General features: G+C 38.8%; 1 protein-coding gene across 3 annotated transcripts in view; it reads left to right on the top strand.

The window, feature by feature from the left end:
- The window catches only part of SH3GL2 (SH3 domain containing GRB2 like 2, endophilin A1), a 96885-nt gene that overhangs the window by 58453 nt on the left and 15706 nt on the right, over positions 1–22726 (top strand). For all 3 annotated transcript variants that reach the window (XM_066180810.1, XM_066180812.1, XM_066180811.1), the window contains exons 2-3: positions 19113–19181; positions 21365–21437. In XM_066180810.1, the coding sequence (XP_066036907.1) occupies positions 19113–19181; positions 21365–21437 (142 nt within the window). The remainder of the gene's footprint in view (positions 1–19112; positions 19182–21364; positions 21438–22726) is intronic.

Here is a 22726-nt window from a genome sequence, read left to right as displayed (position 1 = left end):
CCAGGGTCCCCAGCACAGGAAGGATATTGGACAGTCGAAGGTTTGCCACTAAGGTGATCAGAGGGATGGAGCTCTTCTCCTGTGAGGAAGGGCTGAGAGAATTGGGGTTAAACAGGCTGGGGTAAGCTTTGGGATGACCTGTTTATGGCCCCACTGTTCCTGAAGGGAGCTCCAAGAAAGATGGAGTGAGACTGTTTACAAGAGCACGTAGTGACAGGACAAGGGGAAACGGCATCAGACTGAAAGGGACTAAGTATAGATCAGATATTAGGGAGGGATCTTTTACTGTGAAGGTAATGAGGTGCTGGCACAGGTTTCTCAGGGAAGTTCAGGGCCAGATTGGATAGGGTTTTGAGAAGCCTGCTCTAGTGGAAAGTATCCCTGCTTCTGGACTAGGTTGGAACTGAGAAACTAATATCCACAGGTGAATAATGTGCCGAAGCAATGAATGCAGCACTGATGATTGGCTGAGATTTGACACAGGTATTAAAATATTTCAATGTCATCTTGAAGTAGGTGTCCTGAATTTCCTCTTACACATGTTCCATGTGTAAAGGAAACAAATAAAGTGACTTAATATTGTTAACTAAGGTTGCTGGTTACAGCATGTACATGTAAAGGTTTCAGATATACAATGTATAAAACATGTATGTTTTTATTGTTCTTTATGAAACTTCTCTATATTAAGCTCTGATTTGATAAAAATCATTCTGTCACGTGTCTTTGCAACTCTCTATTTGGTGTAAATCATGTATAAGTATCATCAAACTGCACAGCCAATCTAAAGATTTCAGTGCATTTCCTTCTGTGTCATCAGAGCAGCAAATTGTGTATTTGGAGCTTCAGTGTTTGTGATTTCTATTTTTCTAGTGCCATTTCTGCTGTACATATTGTTCACCAGAAGTGTAGTTAATAAAATATTCCAGTAGATGGAAACAGTGGCAGATAGTATCTTTTTTTCACCCATTGGTTTTAGGGAGAAAGACATCTGAGAGGATGGGAGAGAAATGTCTGCAGTACAGGGCAGTTGGGATTCCAAGAAAGGAAATGTAAGCATTTGGAATGGCTGAAAACTGAATGGTTATGTGTAGATAGTAAAAAAACTACAGAGGAAGCTCAGGGGGAAGACTAGAGTTCCACAGGCACTGGACATTGGATTATTATTTTACCATAGGCTAGTGGTACAGCATGGACAGCTAAGGGAGCTGACTACAGATAAAAATTTATGGGCTGAATGTCAGATATTCTTATAGTACCTGCTATCTTGCATCTTTTACAAAGATACCTTTTAAAAACACCCTGTGTCTTCTGCTTGGAATAAGAAAAGGTCAGAAAACAAATTACTTCAGCAGCAGGAAAGTTTGTGCACACAAACCATTTCAGGATCCATTTTGTATCAGGACTGGGACTGTTCCAAGATGCTTCAAGAGTTATCCACAGAGATTGGGCATTTTTGTACTTTTTTTCTCCTTCATCCTGTTTTGTTGGGGTTTTTTTCACAGCATTATATATTTCTCTTATGACTCATGACTTACCTGACAAACAAAACTACAACAGCTGAGGCTGACCTGATAATAAATTTGTACTAGGTAGTAAGAAATGCCACTTGTGTGGGAAGTGAGAGCGAGATTGTTTGTGTGAAACTGGATTATGATACCTCAGAGAATATCCCTCAAATCCTAACACTGATGAGAAAGCTGTCAGGATGGATGTATAGCTGACAGCATACCTGCAACTCTTCTGCTCTTTAGCTGCCATTGAGAGTGCTTGCAGCAAAACAAAACTCAGTCGTGGTGTGGATAGTGAATTGAAGCCTTTATACAGCTATATCAGTAGTATATTTCTTCTCTGAGAGAATAACATTTATAAAGCATAAAATTATACAAATGTAAGAAAAAGTGAAACAAATTTTGAATTATGGTACATTTTACTTCTGAGTTGTTGCAATAAAACTCTATGCTGAATTCTGTCCAGTAATGGTTATTAAATACATGGTACAAACCTCTATATGATTAATACTGTCTCCTGTCTGTGCAGTCCTAACTTAGATCTAACATAGATCTATCTAGGAGTGTTTTGTTGTTGTTGTTTTGTGGCTTTTGTTTGTTTGTTTGCTTTTTTGTTTTTGTATATATATACATATATTGATATCAGGTAGATTTTAAAAATATAGTCTATATCCACTGCTTTTCTTGAAAGCTCCCAGAGAGCTTTCTGGGGAAGACTTCAACATTTCTTCAAATAATTAGTGCTTTTTTGAGAAAAAAAAAAAATTGAAAAGGTTCACTCTTGACGCATTTGAGGGACCTGTCTTATCTCCTAGGGTTTACAATAGGCATCAGTATCAGAAGTACAATTGTTAAAAAGGTGGTTGTTTTGAGGATTTTTCACTGCCCATAATTTTGGATCTTTAAACTCCCTTTTTTTGTTGCACCTTCAGTTTATAAATCAGTAAAAATGTGCTGTGTTTCTGAAACTTTATATTAGCCTATGGTACTTAGTGATTGTTAGCCTGGAAGCTAGCAGATTTCTTTTTCTGCATCCATTTTTGAGGTGATGCCTCTGTATCTTTGAATTGCAGCTGTGGCTTAGTTATACCCTGCTTTGTTAATATTTCTTCTTCTCTAAATATTTAACTTGATAAAAAGGTGGTGGGATATCCTTGATCATGTCCAGTTGTTATAAGCCTATAGGCAGAGTATGAACCATTAGCCTGTGAAACTGATTGAGCCATTTTTTCATTCATCTGCTTGATCCTGCAGACAGTAGAATCTGACTATTTACTGGGATAATCTCAGAAAGTATAATCTCAGATTAGGAATATAAGGCATTATGAAGATTAGGAATGCTAGGCATTCTGGCCTTATCCACACCCCTTACAGTCATTCCCATCCTGTTCAGCAAGGGGCCTTCATTTATCTCTTTATTCTAACACAATGGAAGAAGCTTTTCCTGCATTTCTTGTTGTTCTTTGCCAGTTCTGGCTTCAACTGAGCTCTGAAAATTTCCAGTGCTGTCCCTGTATATGCAGGCAACACACATTCCTTCATTCCCTCTTTGCAGTCTCTCACAGTTGCCATTTCCTGTGCATAGAAGCTCAGCTGTGAGTGCCTGCTTAGTCAAGCCAAACACCTGATGTGTTTGCCTGTTCTCAATATGGAGACCCTTGTTCTCAGAGGTGGCTGCCATTTAAGGTGTGCCAGGCTTGCTGCACTCCTCTGCCTTCCTGTACTGCCTTCTGTGCAATTGCATCTATCATACCCTGGCTCTTATTGATGAGCCAGCTTTCCCAGAGGCAGCTGAGTATATTTGTCTTGGGGCTGCATTATGCAGTATAGACATACATGTGCCCCAGTGGTGTCAAACAGGATATGTTTGATACTAATTTTAATTTTGCAGCTTTGTCAACACCCTTAACATCATCAAGTTTTGTTGCCTCTGTTGATGAAAGTATTTCTGTGAGGTAACTAGAAACACTGAAATTAAAAGAAAGCAAGGGAGTGGGATATCTAGACACAAAGGTTTCACTAACTGACTTAGTCCTTAAAATTTTTTACAAATACTGCCTAGGATAAAACGCAGCAATCCTTTGCACTATACTGATGAAATTGTCTCAAATATCCACAAAGCAGCAAGACATATCTGAAAACCCTTATTACCATTTTCTCCATTGATAAGACTGACAGATGTAATACGAAATTACCGTTATTACTTTATTCTTTGTAAAAGCAAAACCTTTTATTAGGTAAGCAGGCTACCATGCAGTAATTTTAACATCTCAGTACAAACAAAATACGTCATTTATAACTTTTAGTTACATACAAAAGAAAGTAAGATGTGCTGTGTCTTAGGAGCAGCAAAGTCTGTAATGACAGCCAGAATGCCTTTACCTGAGTAAGAATGGTTGGTCATTTAACTCATCAAGAGATATAGATGAATGGATTTTTTATTGGGTAACTAAATTAAGAAACGTTATATCATTAAGTTCATGGATCATGGAGACTATTGCGTGATATTTTTGTTTTGCAAGCAATTGTCTCTCTTGTGTATTTAATTACTTAGCATTTTCTGGTACCTTTTAAAGTGGGAATCACTAGATGAAATCTCACTGATGGTATGATAAATCAACAAGACTTGGTGGTATTTACACATATGGAGGGATTCACACATTCTCTATTTGTAATGTTGTCTTCTGCCTTTCTTACCTTATTTTGTAACCCACACATATTTACTGATGACTTAGTTCTCAACACTGCCAATATCATGGTAGAAAAGGGGTTGGTGAATTAACAGGTCACCAACTTCTAGTGGAAGGTGTCTTCCATAGGATCTGTTAAAAACATAAGAAACACTATAAGATCTAAATTTATCAACTCAGGAAGAGCATGATTTTCTTGCCCAGCACAGCCTTGCAAGATTACAGAAAATTTCCTAACTTGCATGACACTGAAAATAGTTCTGAGGCAGCAGAGAATTTTTGTGGAAAAAGCTGTGAGCAACCTACTTGAATATGTACTGTCAATACAAATTTCTCCTGTACAGTAGTTGATCTTAATAGTTTCTTTTGGACGTCCTCCACTTTATGTGAGTTCCTTCCTCCCTTCACTTGCTTCAAAATTTTAATTCAAATTGTTTGAGAAATTCCTAAACATGCCTATATCTACTCTATAGTGTACTGGCAGTTGCTGTTTATAGGTATTGTTCAGATGCCCTGAACTACAAAATATCTTTCTGCAGTTATTAATGGTGCTGATCTTGTGGGTTCCTAACTGTTTTTATAAAGGGAATCTGAATCAGAACCTACTATGCAGAAGAGATTGCAGGGAAGAACAAAACATCATCATGCTGTATCATTTGACCTGTTTGAGCAGAGCTCAGATCAGTCAATCTCCTTGATTTTTTCACATGAGATGGCCAGTGTCATAAAAGCTTCAGTTTTATTGCTTTTGTCTGCAGCTTCCAGGAGGCTTTATATCTATATGAGGAACATGAGAGATTTTTAGACATATCCTTTTGCTGCATTTGGTATGTCAGAATTGAGGTGTACCTCTCCTCAGCACGAGTGCCTCAGCAGTGGCAAGCGTACAGTTCTGACAGATTTAACTAGCATGATGATGTATATACTGTGTATAAAAATAGGCCCAGTGCTCCCCAGGCAGACTTACAGCTCCAGGATACAAAAGAGAGAAAAACTGAGGAAGTAGATACTAGTCTTCACACAAAGAACAGTGACATAGAAACATTAGCAGTCTCATTTTAAGAAATGGCTAGCTCTGTCAGTTTGTGAGTTAACCTGGTCCCAATCCTACAGTATATAGGGGTAAAAATTCTCAGAATTTTAAGTGGGATTGTTTCCTGTTTTAGGAGAACAAAACTGTAACTTGATATTGTTTTCTGTTGATTAATTTTTCCAGTTTCAAATTTTAGGAGGATTGTAAAATTTGTTATTGACAAATCTATTTCAGGGCATAATGTCCTTACTTTAGGGTGTTTTTTCACACTTAAAACTTAGGGGCTTTTTGCTCTTTTTTTCTGACACTCCCACAGTATAAGAAAAGGGAGTACTCATTTGCAATTTTAACTGTTCATTTTGCTCTGTTTGACAGAAGCAACATCATATGTTAAGAAAAAGTGTGTTGGAAAAATCCCAACTTCACAGAAGAACTTGATACAGCAAATAAGAATTAGAAACTTACCAGTTACTCCTAAAGATAAGTAAAATGTTTGTTATAAGAGCAGATTACATGCTCTTTTCCATTAAGCACAGTAATTCTTTCTTCAATTTCCTCAGTAATTTAAAGTAGCATTATCCCTCAGAGTGGCTGTGCTGTAGTAAGATAAGCTTGAGAATGAAATAGAAACTGTAGAGCAGCAAAGCCTTTTCATCTGCCCACTTTCTACTAAATAAAATGGGTCATCAGTCATGAGAGTGGAATGCACTGCCAGGTTATCTTAGCAAAGGTTGTACTGCTGGTGAAACTGTAGAAAACTAAGTCGGGGTAGCTTGTGGCAGAACTGATATATGAACAGATTCTACTGTGGTATGTAGTGATCAGAAATAAAAACAAATGGTTGGGTGGCCACCAGAACAAGAGCTCCTTAGGATTTTTCTGACAGCTCCACAAATAGATGCTGCCTCATGTTTGTGAAGTACAGGAGATGGTGTGTGTCTGGGGTTAGCCTTTCTTCCCTTAGAAAAAAGACTTTGGGCTGTGCATTTTAAACATCTTTTGACATGTTTAAAAGGAGATGCAGTTAGCTTTACTTTTCTAATTCTACCCCATGCCCCAACACCCCCGCCCACCCCTGGCATACCACTGTTCCATTTCACAAGCACAATGGCAGAACCAATGGTACATTTCTGTCGTGCTGGAAGGAAGTCTTCTCCAAGCTCCTGTTTTCCAACCACTGCAACAGCCACAGCTTGCTTTCCATGGATCATGGCCCACCTTGTCATGGTGCACTTTTTCATAGTGGAGAACCTAATGGTTGAAGAGTAAGAAGTAAAAAGTAAGTCTTGAGAGCACCAATATATCATGTATCAAACTCATGTTTCCATACAGGTTTTTTTCCCTGATTTTTCAGATTGTATCTATCAAGCTAATTTTCACAGTGTCATTAAATGAGATGTTCTTTTAGCTTTTGAAAAGTGCTGCTAACCTTATGTGTAAAAATCTCTTTTGTATCTCTTGTTTAGCATTTGTCCATGTTTATATTGGCATAGAGTGTCTGGGTATGAGATTTGTGGGCCTTAATCAGAAGGCACAACATGACAAATTCGTAAATCCATCACAACTCTTGCATATTTTAAGGAAAACATATAAAAATAGTTTATTTTTCTGTATCTTACCAGTCACAGAGTAGCTAAAGAATTGGGTCACAGGGAAAATGTTACTCACAGTTCATCCATATTCACAACATAGCTTATTTATTGTCCACCAGTCTACACAACTTCAAAACAAGTGACATTTTCAGCATAAATGGAGTACGAAAAATGAGATATTGCAAAATCCAATATGATTAATCTGTCTCCATACTTCCTAGTTTCATTTCTAGATAGTTTTCAACTGCTAAAATCCTTGATTTTTAATTGTCATTAGCTAATGGTGAAATAGCACTAGCACTTAAATGTCCACTTTTATACGTATATCATAGATACTATCTATGTTTTTTTATTATTAAAAAAAGAAATAAATTCATCTGTGTTGATATGTGTTGTAATACCTGTATTACTCTGTCCCCAGCCTGTGGTACTGCCTGGGATTGTTGTAACCCAAGGGCAGGAGCCAGCACTTGGCCTTGTTGAACCTCATACACTCAGCCTTGGCCCATCAATCCAGCTCTGATTGTTCGAGATCCCTCTGCAGAGCCTCCCTGCCCTCCAGCAAATCAACTCTTTTGTTTCATGTGGTATCCTCAGCAGACTCATCAAGGGTAAACTCAACCCTGTCATTAAGATATGAATGGCCCCAGTTCCAAGCCCTGAGGAATACCCACTGGTGACCAGCCACCACCTGGATTTACCTCCATTCACCACCTTCTCTGGGTCCAGCCATCCAGCCAGTTTTTCAGAGTGAAAAATGCATGCATTTGGTTTCTCCTGGCCATGTCAACAGCTTTACTAAAGTCCAGGTAGACAACATCCACAGCCCTTCTTCCCCCATCCACGAAGCAGGTCACTGCATCACTTCTGCTGGTTTCTTTTTGTAATGTCAATGAGAATTTTTCTGCTGAAAAGGTGAAAGGTCATTTTTGGCAACTACAGCATGTTTCCTAAGAAGCAAGTTTTGCTACCTTTCTGCTGAGAAAATTTGTGCTTAACAAACATTCTAACTCCAAGATGTGGTGGTGACTGGGATCCTCATTAATCCATCCCTCTGCTGGCGTGGCGTAGGGAAGAATGTGTATGTGCTGAAATCTGGTTGCAGGTGATTACAGAACTTGGCTTAAATTATGCTCATTCAGTGAGATACCTCACTGAAAAATATTTAAAACACATTGGCACCCACCCACATATGAGAAGAAGTGGTGTCTTATTATGTCTTTATGTCTGTTTCAGCAGTAATACAGGGTTTCCTTGTTTACTGGTTTTCTGAAGACTGTGAGGATAAATGAGTTTAAATTTTTTTTTAAGATTATGGGTACATGAGACACCATCACAAGCAGAGAACAGTGCAAAGTCTGTGCTCCTCAAGGACTTAACAGCCTTCAGGTGCTACAATGCAAGGGGATTCTGCCTGTCACTGAATCGTTTGTGCAGGCTGGTCCAGGATTTTCTCTAGATGGAAAGTGATAAGGCAGTTCAAGACTAACAAGGCATATTAAGATGTTCAAAGCTGACCATTTCTGGATATAATTTTTACTTGCATGTTTCTTTCAGAAACTAATTTGAATGTAGTATTTTAAAGCAAGAAACAACAGTGTGAAACATTTAGGACTTGTCAGGAATTATTTTTTACTTCAGATTGTGTATACTACTAAGCAACTTCCAAGGCAGAGGAAAATGGACAGTAGCTCTGAACACATTGATAATTAGGCTAATTTGTCTCATTCAGTAGTTACATTGAGAGGCTACTGCTGTATCTTTATTTGTGGTTGAGATGTTTAAATTTTGACATTTGAAAACCTCATCTGGTTTGCATTTTTGTTACTTTTTGCTTTTACATAACCACAGAAGGACATGTGGTAAATTTAATTTTGAACATAAATGTTCTCTATTTAATTACCAGATTAATATAAAGGATCACACATGCTTTTGTATACCACACAGACTGCAATGTGTTTTTATCCTAAAATTCATGACATGTTTTAATACTTGCCAGTATGGAAAACCTGGGGAGGACATATCTTGAATACGAGCTAGAACCATCGACTCACTACTGCAACTAGGGCAGAGTTTGTTGTGTTTTCCTGTGTTGCATTGTGATCAGATGTGACAGTAGTAAAGAACCAGTTGGTGAGATCAATGCTACCGTATAATTTTTTTTCAGGGAGATTTTATGGTCATTTTTTCTCATTTTTTGGTATCTCTTAGAGAGCAGTACCTATCAAAGAGCAGCAGACTTATCTCTGCTTTAGCTTAATGCAGACAGGTTTGTGTGGCTGCATAGATGTAAGAGGTGCTTCTGGTGGGTCTCTTGTTCATTTATGCAGGTTTTGTTTCCTTACATTTTAAAATGACCTTTATCATTGGTAACTGATACACACAGTGTTGAAAGGAGGAAAATTACGATCTTCAAATTTAGATATTAATCCCTAAGGCTGTGGTTATGCCTTCGTTTAGGTAGGAAGGGTATGCTCTTCCTCCATGCCAGGGATAATGACTGAACCCCTCTGCTGACCTTGGTGGAGCTGCAGAGGAAAAGCTGCCTCTGCTCTGTGTAGCATGCTCATAACACAGTACAGTGTCAGGCTAAGTGGTGTCTCCAGTCATTTTCTTCTTATATCTGGGCATGTGTCATCCAGTCCTAACTCACTTAGTCCCCCTTCTCTCCTTTTTCTCTTGCATACATCTCAGAAGCACAAAAAGGCATGCCACCTTTTCTTTCCATCAAGGGGGTCACCCCAGAAATTCCCAGTGGCTGATGGAGCATTGCTGTTGTATTGTAGTGTTTCTCCAGCCCCGAGAGCAAGCCAGTGTGGGATATATTGCCCTTACATGGTGAGTTGAGACACAAGGATATCAGTTTAATGGGAAGGTATTCAGTTTAATTTATATAGTGCTCATGTAAAAAAAAAAAAAAATTAACCTTAAAGCAGATCTCAGCAATTTCTAAATGTGCTGTTATTAAACTGAAAGTGTTGGATAGGTTTGACTTGTTATGTATGTAGTTAATAAGCTATCAAAACTGACTGCCAACAACATAAGAAAATAGTTTGGACTGGCACTTTGCTGTGCTCTATAGACTGCCTTTTAGATGTAGTGGCAGTAGGAAAACCAGAAATAAAAGGTATGTCCATACTAGCAACAGCTTACAAACAGGATTTTCCTCACAAATTTCTTTTAATATCTTCTCTTAGATGGATAAAAATTAATTCAGTGAGAGTTTCCAACAAACTCTTTTCCAAATGTAGCAAGAGCAACTTCACAATAGCACAGTTTGTACAGCTGCTAAATTGATGAATGAAATTTAAGCCATGTTCTCTTATTCTCTAGCAGCTTCTGAATGTTCCCTGCATTCTCACATTTCCAGATGTTAAAGACTAGGCTAACTTTCACCCATGGCATGTAGACTAATATACATTATGTAGAGGTGTAAACTATGACCTAAATGGAATTAGTTGCTGTAAATTTCTCATGCTGTTGTTTTTCCTGCTCTTTGGTTGTTGAGTTCTTTTTGGTGGGTTTTGTTGTTGCTGTTGTTGGTGGGTTTTGGTTGGTTTTGTTTTGGTTTGGCTTTTGCCAGGTTATGCCCTATTTATTTCTGCTAAACTTTAATTCATTCCTGTATTGAGGGAAAAATTACAAGGCTTTAGTGCTCATTAAAAATGGGCAGATTTGATTTGCCTAACAAAGTCGTGTCTGCTTTGCCAATCACCATGGTTGCATCACTGCTTGCATAATGCTGATCAAATATTTGGACTCTGTATTGTGGAGATCTTAGCAAGCTGTAGACTGTGCCCTAGCATTCTTTACCCGCTATGACTATTTCTCACCGCCTGTGAAATACTTCAGTGTTTTTCAAAGTTGATGTCTAGCACATGTAAGTCAGCTGGATCAGTAGCCAAGACTAAACATTCTTCATGAAGAGTGAGCAGGAGCTCAGCCTCCCAGCTGGCAGCTTAAACCACTGATGCAGGAAACACAGTTTTCTGCTGAAATGGAGTAGGTGAGGACAAGCAGTGTGGTGACATAGTTAAAGAAAGCATAGGATTCTTTCAATTCCCTGTCACCTGTGCCCAGATTGCATCTGCTTCGTGGTAAGGTAAGCATGTTCCCAGTGAAGTAGTGAGATGGTAGAATCATTGTTTTTGCTGAATTTAGAAGATACATGGATGAAGCAAGTGTGTTAATGGGTGTACTTTAGCTAAGATGGATCATCATAAACATGCTGCAGATCAGGATGTTAACTAGATGGATACCTGGTTTGTGTTCTTTTTCGTCTCTTTTTCCACTCCATATATTGTCATATTGTACATGTGCCACTCATCTGCCCTAAAGTACAGCAGCAAAATTTAAAGCTGCAATTCTGTCTACCTAGAGGAAGCAGCTTCCTTCGAAAGCCTGATAAAAATTGTTTTGTAGACATGAGAGAGGTATGGAAGTTTGAATGAATGTATCATTTTACGGTGTACACTCTTTAAAATACAAACCCTATATTTATACATGATAGTAGAGCATGATAGGTCAGGAGCTGGCAACTGGTAGCATTCCAGATGAGAAAGCCAGTGCTGTGCACCTTTCTAAGAAAGAAACCTGAGAACTCCAGAATTTTTTAGTGTGTTTGGACTAGTTTTGCCACTCTCTCAGAATTTCCTTATAACCACCCAGCTGAAGGAGCTGCTTACATTAAAGAAACAGGCAGCTACCAAATTTTTTGGCACCCTGAGAAATATAGCACAGATGTCTTCCTTCTCTGTGGCAGTGCAGTGTAGGGCAGGGTTCCCACTACTGGTGTGTGGTGAACTTTTAAGAAATGAGGGTCTGACTCGAGATCCCTTTGCATAAAAGTGAAAATCTTGTGGGCATTTTATTGCCCACAGATTCACTATAGAGACTGACCAGAATCATGAAGTAGAGATGTCATATAAAAATAGATTCTCTGCTCCTTTCCTGTACTGCTAAAAAGCAGATATTGGCATGTCTTCCAGCTAACAGCCACCTTTTTAATACCAATTTCTTCCTTTTCTCATACTGATGTCCTGCTGGGGACAGAGTGTGTTGCAAAAAGCACGCAGTGTTCTGACTGTCTTCAGCTCTCTGTCAGCTTTTTGAGCTTCTGCCAGCTTCTCTTTGTCAGCTCCCAGGGCCTCTCTAAACTTCAGAGGTGCTGGGGTTGTGACCAGTTTTCTGGCTGAACTTAAACTGCGCAGAGAGCCAGCCTCCTGAAGTGTGTGTTTGGTAAACAGGCAAGACTTCAGTAATAAGTTTAAATGCGTGAAATTAATTCTATTACCGTGGGTGCATTGCAGTGTCTCTGCTACTGGCCCACTTCTGTCGCAGGAGTGTATAACCTTGATTTCAATTTTTGCTGGCCGTAGGGCAGTATCTACCTTATCTGTCATGGTGTGGGTGCCTCTGGGCAGGGACTTCCCTTACTGAGATACAGCACGGGGCAGTACTGCATCAGCACTTCCTCAGCAGTTCCTTCCCTGCCCTCACCTTGTTTTGTTCACTTAGCAGAGGACAGCCTCCAGTGCGGTGCAGCAGCATTGCAGCAGAGACTCTGCATTAACTCCTGTCAGTGCAGATGCTTGCAGCATACTTCGACATTGTGCACTAGCGCTGAATGTGAATGACTTTGCCTGTATTGCTGGAGTTGCAGAAATTCTGCAGTATGGTCCTGGGCAGTAGTTAGAAAGCAAAAGGCTAGATCAGATTGAAGAAAGGATTGTTTCAGCCACCCTCTTCCCTCCCCTTTGAGTACTCTAGCTGAAGATGAAAAATTAAAAAAGGGATTGAATCTAAATGAAAAGAGTAGGAACATGGGACAGGTTCACAATCCGTAATTCTTACCGTGTAACAATGTTGGAGGTTGGAATTCTAACCTTTATGTAGGCTTCTTGAAGAGAAATGGTTCAGCTGAGATATTTTGCTTTTGCTCCACACTGGCATTACTTGAGAGCCTATCCCACAAAGAGTTTCATTCATGGTTTGACAGGCTTTAGCAATGCCTTGTCCTTCACACTGACAGTTCCTGTGTCTTACATATGTCACATCTGCAGCCAATTTCCCTGGCTTTCTGACCTGCCTTCAGACTGTTAGTGGGACTCATAAACAGGGCTATGGGCCCTACTACTAGCAGCTGTGGGGGTTAGCAAGGCCAAGCTATTGTATATATATAAAGGGTATTTAGAAGATGCTTTGTGAGAGAAGATGGCAAGCCTTTGAGAGTCCAGTCATAGCCTTCCCTGCCTGAGTTTCCAAAATTCAGTTTACTTCCTTGTCTTTGAATAGCACACTTCATTGTTCACACTCTGAATCCAACAGCAGAATCAAGGCAACTTTAAAGGATGAATAAAGCTAGACAGCCTGTGGCTAGTTTGGTGTTGTGGTAGAACAGGCCAGCAAAGAAAGATTTCTAGCAGAAAGAAAGTGATTTCAGTTCCATCAGGGGACAGAGTATATTATTCCCTGATTAAATATATCTACTGAGTGACAGAAGGACAAAAGAAAAGATAATCTCAGGCTTGTGTGGCCGATGCTTACATAAAATACATCATGAACATTTCTTTTAGATGCTGCTGATGGCAAACAGTAGCTGGTGCAAATTAATGCTAACCATTTTCCTGTGTGCTTTGCAAGTGCATTTCTTCATTTTTCCATGGAGAAAGCAAAGCCTCAATGACATGATCAGAGTCTCAGGGAGAGCGGGAAATAAAAAATTGAGTTCTCTGAAGATTCTTAGATCTCCAGGGTTTTTTTTTTTTTACATTTGTCTTTCACACTCTTTTCATGACCCATTACAGCTTCTGTGATAGCCGTGGTGTCACTGTGCTCCTCAGTTCTGTATGGGAAAGATCTTCAGGTGCTGAGCTCCAGCTGGTATGGTGGCCTGCCACTGTGACTGTACAGCTGAAGAAGAGAAATTTACTAATGAAATGTAGATGAACATTACTGTGACTTAAAAGTATGTTAAATTTGGATCTCATTTTACTACTGAAGTGGCTTTTCTGGTTTTTCACGTCTTGTTCTATTGACAGTCTCTGTTTTGCACAAGTTGTTTACATATTTAAAAGAAAAATAGAATAAAATTCAAGTAATTCTAAATGCAACTTTGAGTGTGAGAAGCTTTCCTTGTGAAATCTGTTGTGTTTAATGGAAGTGTAGGGTTTGCTCAATTTCACTAACAAATAACTAGTGTGAATGAAAGGCTTATCCCACACTTTCAGCTTCCTGTGAGATTTATCATATTTGTTAAGTTTCCTGAAGCTTTCCAAAACTAATGTTACTGGGTCATTTGGCTTGTAAATGAGGGCTGCCCTTATCTAGATGGTTCTGGAAAAATTGAATGAGATTGCTCTATGTCAGCTGAAATCATTTTCAGTATATGATAAAAGGCTGTGAATCAACGCTGATGTTTTCTACAGCCTCTTAATGTTTCTCAGATAAGGTATGTCCATATTATTCTGGAAAAGTCCTTTTGTTATTCTATATTTTAATGCCAATTGAGAATGAGAAAGTATAAAATGCAGCTAATTTACATGTAATTTTGTAGTGGGTTTTTCTTACAGTTCCTATTCTAATTTATCTGAAAAAGCAGAAGAGTTCCTCTCTTACTGACTATTATTGCTGAGAATGTGATTTGCTACAACATGTTTCATAACCTACAGAGAACCAGGGTCATGATTATAAATCTCAATTGTAGATGTCCCATGTTTTCTGTGATAACAAATTCTGATACCATAAATGCCAAACAGTGCAGGATCTGCCATACACAAAAATTAGCCTGCAACTGGCAGGTTTTTTTCTTACTGTAGTGTGTGGAGTGAAAAGCTTTAAAAAAAAGTCTTGGTTAGAGACTGGGTTTTTTTTTAATCAAAATGTTCCTTTTCAACTGTTTTCTTCTGAAAAGCCTGCCATCTCTGGAAAATCTTCACAATATATACACAGACTTCTTCCCATTAAAATGTGTACTTCTCAGTACTTTCTTTTGCAAGTCAACTATATCATCATTGTGTTTGAAAGCATCAAAGCATCACATCATTTTAGTGCCCGTTTGAAAATTTTTAACAAACCTGAAGATAATTCTGTCACTGTGCTTCCTTATTGTGACAGAAAAAAGTCAAAATGGCAAAAGCAGCATGAAAAACTGTAGAAACCTGTGAAAGAAATACTGAGCAATCAGGAATTAGAAATCAATAGGGTGAACTTGAATGTAATGAGCATGAACTACAGAGAGCATTATCTTTCTCCATTGGGAATTTGTAAGCTTCATCATTCATTGCTCTTTCCCATAGGTTTCATAGTAATAAAAAAATTCTTTCTACCGACCTGTCCACTGTGTGACAGTTTGATAGGACTGTGCTTTCAACAGCCTTCCTTTGAGAAATAGAAAATTGTGCCATGGATACGTATTTGGAGTTAGGAATGTATGCAATAAGGAGACTGTTACTCTTCAGTCTTAACTGTGGTATGACCACTTTGCAAACAGGGCGTTCAATTTGCATCATAGGGAAAGGAAGTGGATTGTGTTGGTAATCTATTTAAAGCTATTTTTCTCCTCCTCTATGGGAACAACAGCTGCTCTCTATACTTGCTGCCAAACTAGTATGTCATTAAATTAATCGAGCTGCAAACTCAGGTGACTTCTAGTGTAGTTTAATGCAGGTCTTACTGCATCTTCAGGTTTGGGTGGTGTCGTATCATACTCTTCAAGATTTTCTGGTCGTGGATGTTTGACCTGCGAGTTGTTCAGAACTCTGGTACAGTGCAGTGTCCTGGAATAGCTGTCCAATGTGTGCTTGATTTATATTATTATTTGTGAATAGTGAGAGGTGACAGCATCAGAGACTCTTATCTAGAGGACTGCTGTGTGAGATATTGAGTAAGTGATCATCACTGTATTCCATAAAGGTTACTGGAATTTTCAGGATATTCATAGTGAGTGCACAAGCATTCTTTTGTCCTTTGACATGCTGCATCATAACACAGCAATACACAAAAAACCCAAAAAGGGTTATTTGCACAAATATATGAAAAATGGAACAAATGGCTTCATAACTATGGCTTAACATGTTTTCTTTTTTCATGTGAAATCCATCTACCAAATCTCATTCCTGTTACTATGGCTTATGTTCCAGATCCTGTCAACATTTACCAAAATCTGTGTTCTTAATATTAACTACCAGGGGAAAAAAAAGTTTATTTTATCCGCCTAAGTGTAAGAATCATACTAATTTTTTTTGTTCCTACTGAAACCATTCTGACCAGCAGATGTTAAATTCATATTCTAACTGGGTGGAAATAGGATCTTTATAAAACTGGAATTTACTCTAAGCAACTATATAGCACTGATTTTCAGTCAAATAAAGTATGAAGATATCAACAGTAAAGCATGACATTATTAGGGGTAGAAGAAGTCTGTATATTCTTGATTCATAAAAATGTTTTCAGGATATCCCCTCCTTCCCTAAAAAGCCTAATTTTAAATCTGTTGTAAAGCAAGAATCAAAATGTTGATACCTTGAAATGATGTGGCCAGGGAGACTTTTAGTTTCTGGGTAGGTGTAGCTGTTAGCTGACGATGTTCCTGAGAGCTTCTGAAATCTTTGGCATGAGAGCAGATCCTGAGCTGATAGAAGCTGGCATGGCTTCATTACCTATGATAATCAAATCTGACAATCTTAGATACTGATGGAGTGGTAGCCTTAGTGAAATGCTTTAACAGTTGATTTGGAGAATGAATTTAAACAGCCTGAAAAATGCGTCTAAATTTAGTCAATACAACTACAACGACATAGATGTAGGCCCTATTGCAAATGCCTTTCTCAGGCCCAAAGGTCCCACCTGACCACTTTTGATTTTGACCTTGAAAAGGGAGTATGATACCCTCTTTTGAGCAGATTATCCCCTTCTACTCTAAGGAACAAAAACAGTTGAGGGTTTAAGGGTTTTTTTATCCTTAAATCTGAATTCTTATTTTGAGTTCTCATCTTGAGTGCTTGAGTGTCTGTAATCTTCAAGGAAAAAAAATCAAAACCAAACAGTACTTAAATTTTTAAGTGGCGTTTTGGTTCATCTGGTTTTTTTTCCTGAGGTCTCTCAGTGCTTCTCCAAACCAGAGGTTTGTCTGGGTAATGGAGGTGAACACAGTTCGTTGAGGGCCTGTGATGTAACCCTCCTGAGAGAAGAGACTCCTAGTCCCAGAAGGCCTGAAGACTTAACAGGTTATCTCTCTCTCTTCTTTGACTCACCCCTATTAGTAACAGTACTTGTCACAGAGCTTGACAAATTAATTTTCTGTTTAACATATGGGTTTTTTAGCCTCCTTGAATGAATGACTCTTGATGGTAACTGTGAGCCTAATATTGGCAAGGGGAACTAAAACTGAAAGCAAGTTTAGAAGAGAGGGGTGACCTGCCTTTTTGACTATGCAATGACCACTCCAGAAAACTGTTGGCTTGTGCTTTTAAGTGTCATACATTGCTCAGCTAGAGCAGTGATGAGTGTGAAAGAAAGGAGCAGTTGCTATGGTTTATAGACGTGAATTAGGATGTTTAGGGCATCTGTGGGGATGAGAAGACATGTCTTTGCAAATCCTCGTCAACCATGAAATATTTCAAAATTATGAAATGTAGAGCTACAGCCTAAAAGGGCTGGGAGATTAATTACTTTTGAATACTTTCTAGCCTTAGAGTTCAACTACAGATATTAAAAATCTATTTTAAATATTTAAGTGCTAGCATATTACCATACTGTTATTTTCAGGGATGTGAAATCCTTATGGTAGGAATCTCCTGTGCAGATTTAGCCATATTGTCTATAGTAGGATATCCATTTGCAGAAGATTCATTCGTGAAACTAAAAATGAATAAAAACTTTTAGAACAGTGAAACTATCCCTTGTCCACACTACTAACAGTACTGTGTTTGATTCTCTTGGGGCTCTTCACTTATCTCTGAAGGGCACAAGTTTGGTAATACAGACCACACAAATTCATTTGTATCCAGATAATTGATAAGAGGGTGTCTCTTATGGTTTTGCACATCCGTTATGTATGGGAAAGATGGGGTAAATACCGTTCCTTGTTTTTGTCATAGAATTGTTTCATTAGTGCACCGTTTTGGCTACTAATTTGTGAGATGCTGACAGAAAACAAAGAGAGCTGATAGCTATTTCCAATTGCACAGATAATTACAGCCTACATTAGTAAGTACTTGGCCATGATGCACTTGCAGCTTTTTTGTAGTGAACTGAAGTGAATTTAAAATCATACAGATGTCTAGATTTTACTAATTGCATGTGAGTGATGGTGGGTACTTCTCTTTATACTAAAAAATACTATAAAGGACTTACCACAGCAGTTCAGTCAAGAGGGGAAAAGTGAAAATTTTCCTTTCCTTCTTCTTGTTTATTACTGGAATCACTTCTCTGAAACCAGTAGTTAATAACTTATATGGTGATTAATTTCTTATGAAAAATATCATCCCAATAAAAGATTAATACATTCACTGAGTTATATGCACCTGATTTAGTTGAGGGATAGTACCACTAAAAGACTTTGTGACTGACAATGCAGTTGTTAAAATCCATTTTGAATGCTGCTGCATAACAGTTACCATTCAAGTTTATTATTGTCAATATTATTGACTGTAAAAGGAAACATGGTTCAATGTATTACATTGTATCAGGGAAATGAAATAGTAGCACAATATAATTTTCCAATTAGTTTTCAGACTGAATATTTTATAAAAAACTCAGAGTATTTGCTAAAATTATATTACCAGAGTTCCCTTTATTTCTTTCTTTCTAAATAAGTGAGTTGTCTATTTTATATATTACTTACATAACACTCAAGCTCTTTCATGGTGTGAATATAGGGGGTTTTTAAAATCAGTCTCCCTATCTGTCTATCAAGTTTATATATAACCTCTTGATTTTTTATTGATGATCTACTTCACGTTGAGTCAATATCTGAAAGTTCTCAGGCATGGGTGCCTCTTGCCTTCTGGATGGCTAGAGCCATGCCTTGGGAGCTTCTTACTGCTTTGTGCTTAGGTGTGGTTTCTATCCTTGGTCAAAGATTGGGTCTCTGAGGCTTAAGCAGTAATATGTTATTTCTGAGTGTTTAACTTTAGAGTGTGTTTGAAATAAGTTTTTCAGAAGGAATAATAAGTCTGACTCTTGTACTGACTTAGCAGAAAAAACCCTAGCATTTCTACCAGGAAATGTTATAGCTAGATTTTTCGGTTGTTGCTGAATCTGTTTGTTGTTCTTTTTTTATTTGCAGAAAGTGAGTGAAAAAGTAGGAGGTGCAGAAGGAACAAAGTTAGATGATGATTTCAAAGAAATGGAAAGGGTAAGTCTAAATACATTGTATATTCACTATTACTGTGCATTTTTTTCTTTCTAGGACAGGAATTTCGGAGATTTTGTCCTGGAATCACTCAGAAAATTTTGAAGTACTTAACTTTTATTTAACAGGGCCTGAGAGGGCTGAGTTTTCCATTTTCTATTTGTTTTCTAACCAAGGGATATGTAATGTATAGCACCCTATAATGCAAATATTTCATTCAGAGATTGAGGCTAAAGTCAGCTACAAATTAGCTGCATTTAAACTATTGTAGAGGATCTCTGAAAACTGAGTCAGTATACAAGACAGCCATTTAAGTGGCAAAGGGTGTCAGTAATTCTCAGCTCCTTGAGTATCAAGGCACTGGGCTTGACAGTGGCATTGAGATGCTCATTCATGGGTTCAGAGGTCCTGTTAGGCAGCATCCACTGGCAACGTGATACAGGCAGATGGGTCTAACCCTCCAACAGGCTTCTTGGTGAGACTGGCAGTGATAGCATTGAGTGTCTCAGAGGAGGGGAAAAAAAAGAAAAAAAGCCACAGCTGTGTGTGGGAGTGACAGTATTTCACCTGAAAGAATCAGTAGGGGCAGCATTTTTTCAGGATTCAACTTTGAAAGGTACTACCAAATCTTGTAATAAACGGTTGCACTAGGGGGGATTTGTAAAGTACGTATCTGATATATAACTGATTAAGAGAAAAAGAAGCTATTTATATGTGCATTTGTATAATGAGGTGGGGGAAAAATCTTGGATGGAAAATAAAGTGAGCACAGAGCTGGTTTCTCCCTCTCAGCTTCTGTTTGAATGGGGTAACCTGTATAGGCATTCCTACTGGAAGATATTAACAAGGATTCGGAAAACTGGGGTAAAGTTTAGAGAGGAAAACATGACATTGCAAGAGCCAGGTGTGGGTCCCACATCGTGCTTGTGAGCAGGATGGGTTGGCAGCCCAGGAGACAGGAGCACTGAAAGTTGAGGAGGGAATGGAGTCAACTTACAGTTGCCTTCACGCTCCTCACCGGGCCCTGCGTCCACTGCCAACTTTCCTGCAGGCAATGGACATGATCCTTCTGCACGTCCCTGGCCTTCTGTTTCCTCATCCCCACTATCCTCTGCAGCCTCCTAGCCACTTCTGTGTTCCCTGCCAGGCAGTTTAGCTACTTGCTCACCCATGTCTGGCAGACCTCTCCTGCTTCTCTGTGTGAAGGATAGAGCAAGACCTGGCAGATGGCAGTGGCAACAGGAAACAGAAAGTCATCCTGACAGCATGATGCACCCAACCTATCTCAGGTGTTCTTTTTTAAAATAGGAACTTGCCATTATGATAAAGGAGTTCACTCTGTGGGACACAAGCTACCCTGCAGAGGAATGCAATGTGTCCTCATAAATACAGAGTACAGGACATTATTGGGATCGCCCTATCTGCCAAAGTAGAATTTTTCCTCTGAGACCTGATTCTGAGAGAAAGGATAGTGGCATACTTTGCTACATTCAGTTTAGGATGTGGATGGGGACTGCTTCCTGCGAAAGGAAGACTTCTTACTACAAAATAAAGTAGAAGAAAGTAATGCTATTCAGTTCTAAGTTTTTGAAATCCTAAATATGGGAATCAGCCGGAGGGAAAAAATGGTCAGTGCATTCATGCTGATAGGTTTCTTGAAACTGGGAACGGAGTGATATTTAGTCTTCCTTACCCCAGTTTTACCAGACCTTTCTCTTGAAAGAGTAAACAGCCCATTTTATTGTTAGCAGTGACTTCTGCTTTCCTCTCATTTTGCCAGTTATTAGGGGATCAAAGGTAGACAGTTGTCCAAGAAGTTGTCAGTGACTGTTCTATCAAAAAGTTTTCACTATTGTGGATGGTTCCCAGGGTGATATAAAGAATTAGCACTGTACAATGATCAAATGTATCAATAACACTGGACAACATATTAAATTCCTAACGCATTCTGAGGTACTCTGTAGTAATGGCCTTACTTGAGAATGGACCTGCTATAAACTGAAATGGTGGGCTCATGCTTTAGTATGTTTCCAGGTATTACCACCATTCTGGTACCAGGCCTGTTCTGAAGCACATAAAAATAAAATTATAAGAAGAGTTCAAAAAATTTGTAAGAAGAAACTGAGAGAAAAACTTCTTTTTGTCTAACTTTCATGTTTCTTTTTGTTTAACTCTCTGTCCTCTAGAAAGTGGATGTTACCAGCAGGGCAGTTATGGAAATAATGGCAAAGACAATAGAGTATCTTCAGCCAAATCCAGGTAACCTAGTTTCATAATTTTACGATTTTGCAGCACTTTTTGAAAATGCATTTTCTCACCAGTATTAAGTCTGACAGATATCATCCTCACTGGTGCAATTAAGGTTGACACAAAATTGGTGAAGTTACTGTAAAGTAAATAATAGAGAGGAGTACAGGCCTCTATCTTAGGGTGTGATGGTAACTGGAGATTTGCTTTGGAAGGCTTGTTTCCCTTTTGAGTCTTCTTTCTTAAGGTTTGTGGGCAGGACATGCCCAAAAACCAGGTGCATTTACTTGTAGGAACCAGCATGTCAGCATTGTCATGTTGGTGATTGAAGAGACAGGGTCCATGGTTTGCATTCATGAAGCCGATTTTGTTGATTACATAGCTTAATATGTAAACCTTTTCAGCTGTAACTAAAATCAGCAACAATCACATCTCTTAGTAACATTGTGTCATGGGTTTTGTAAAGAGTATGTTATTCTATTCCATCTGAGTGGAGCAGAATTGCTTATCTTTGCCCAAATGAGTCAGTGTCACTTATCAGATGGTGGAGTGCTACTTATCTCTCTTCATTGTATCACTACTTCCATAGGAATGTCTTCTGCTAATGGACCATTAAGTGCTTATCAATAACATTACACATCACACTGCACTATTGTAAGCTGCTCCACACAGGGAGGAGGAGCCAAACCATCTTAACCTAAATAAAAAGGAGCCACAGTCCCACTAGATATCCAGTTTTTCCACCGGATCTCTGGAAGAAGACCGGACCCATCTCACCATTACTAGACCCTTTTTTCTTCAACAGGACCATCTCTGCTCCAACAGAACTACATCTGCCACTCCAGGAGGGCTTACTTTGGACTGCGTCCAACACCCTGACCAACAGGGTGTCAGGTTGTATTTCTGACTCTGTCAGGGTTTTCTAGGATTTCTTGTTTGTTTATTTGTTTGCTTATTCTTCTGTACTACAACATCTGTATTTTTATATCCCTATTAAAGAACTGCTATACCTATTCCCAAAATCTTTGCCTGACAGCCTATTAATTGCAAATTTATGATAATTTGGAAAAGGGGAAGGGAGGCTTACATTTTAAGAAAGACTCCAACCCTCCCTGGCAGATACCTGTCTATCTAAACCAAGACACATTGCTAAATCATAGCTTTGCAAAGACTCACACAGGCATGTATGGTCCTGTGTGATATGTCCCAAATGAAGGACACCATTATCATTGGCTTCCTCCTTCAGGGTTCTGCCGTGACTTGCCAGGGCTTGCGGCCCGCCAAAGTTAGCTCATTTGTAG

The sequence above is a fragment of the Chamaea fasciata genome, unplaced genomic scaffold (assembly GCF_029207755.1).
Source record: "Chamaea fasciata isolate MVZ Bird 193981 ecotype frontalis unplaced genomic scaffold, bChaFas1.0.hap1 SCAF_4, whole genome shotgun sequence".
Lineage (NCBI taxonomy): Eukaryota > Metazoa > Chordata > Aves > Passeriformes > Sylviidae > Chamaea > Chamaea fasciata.
The sequence above is the reverse complement of the archived record's forward strand: the minus strand, read 5'-3'. Positions and strand labels throughout refer to the sequence as shown.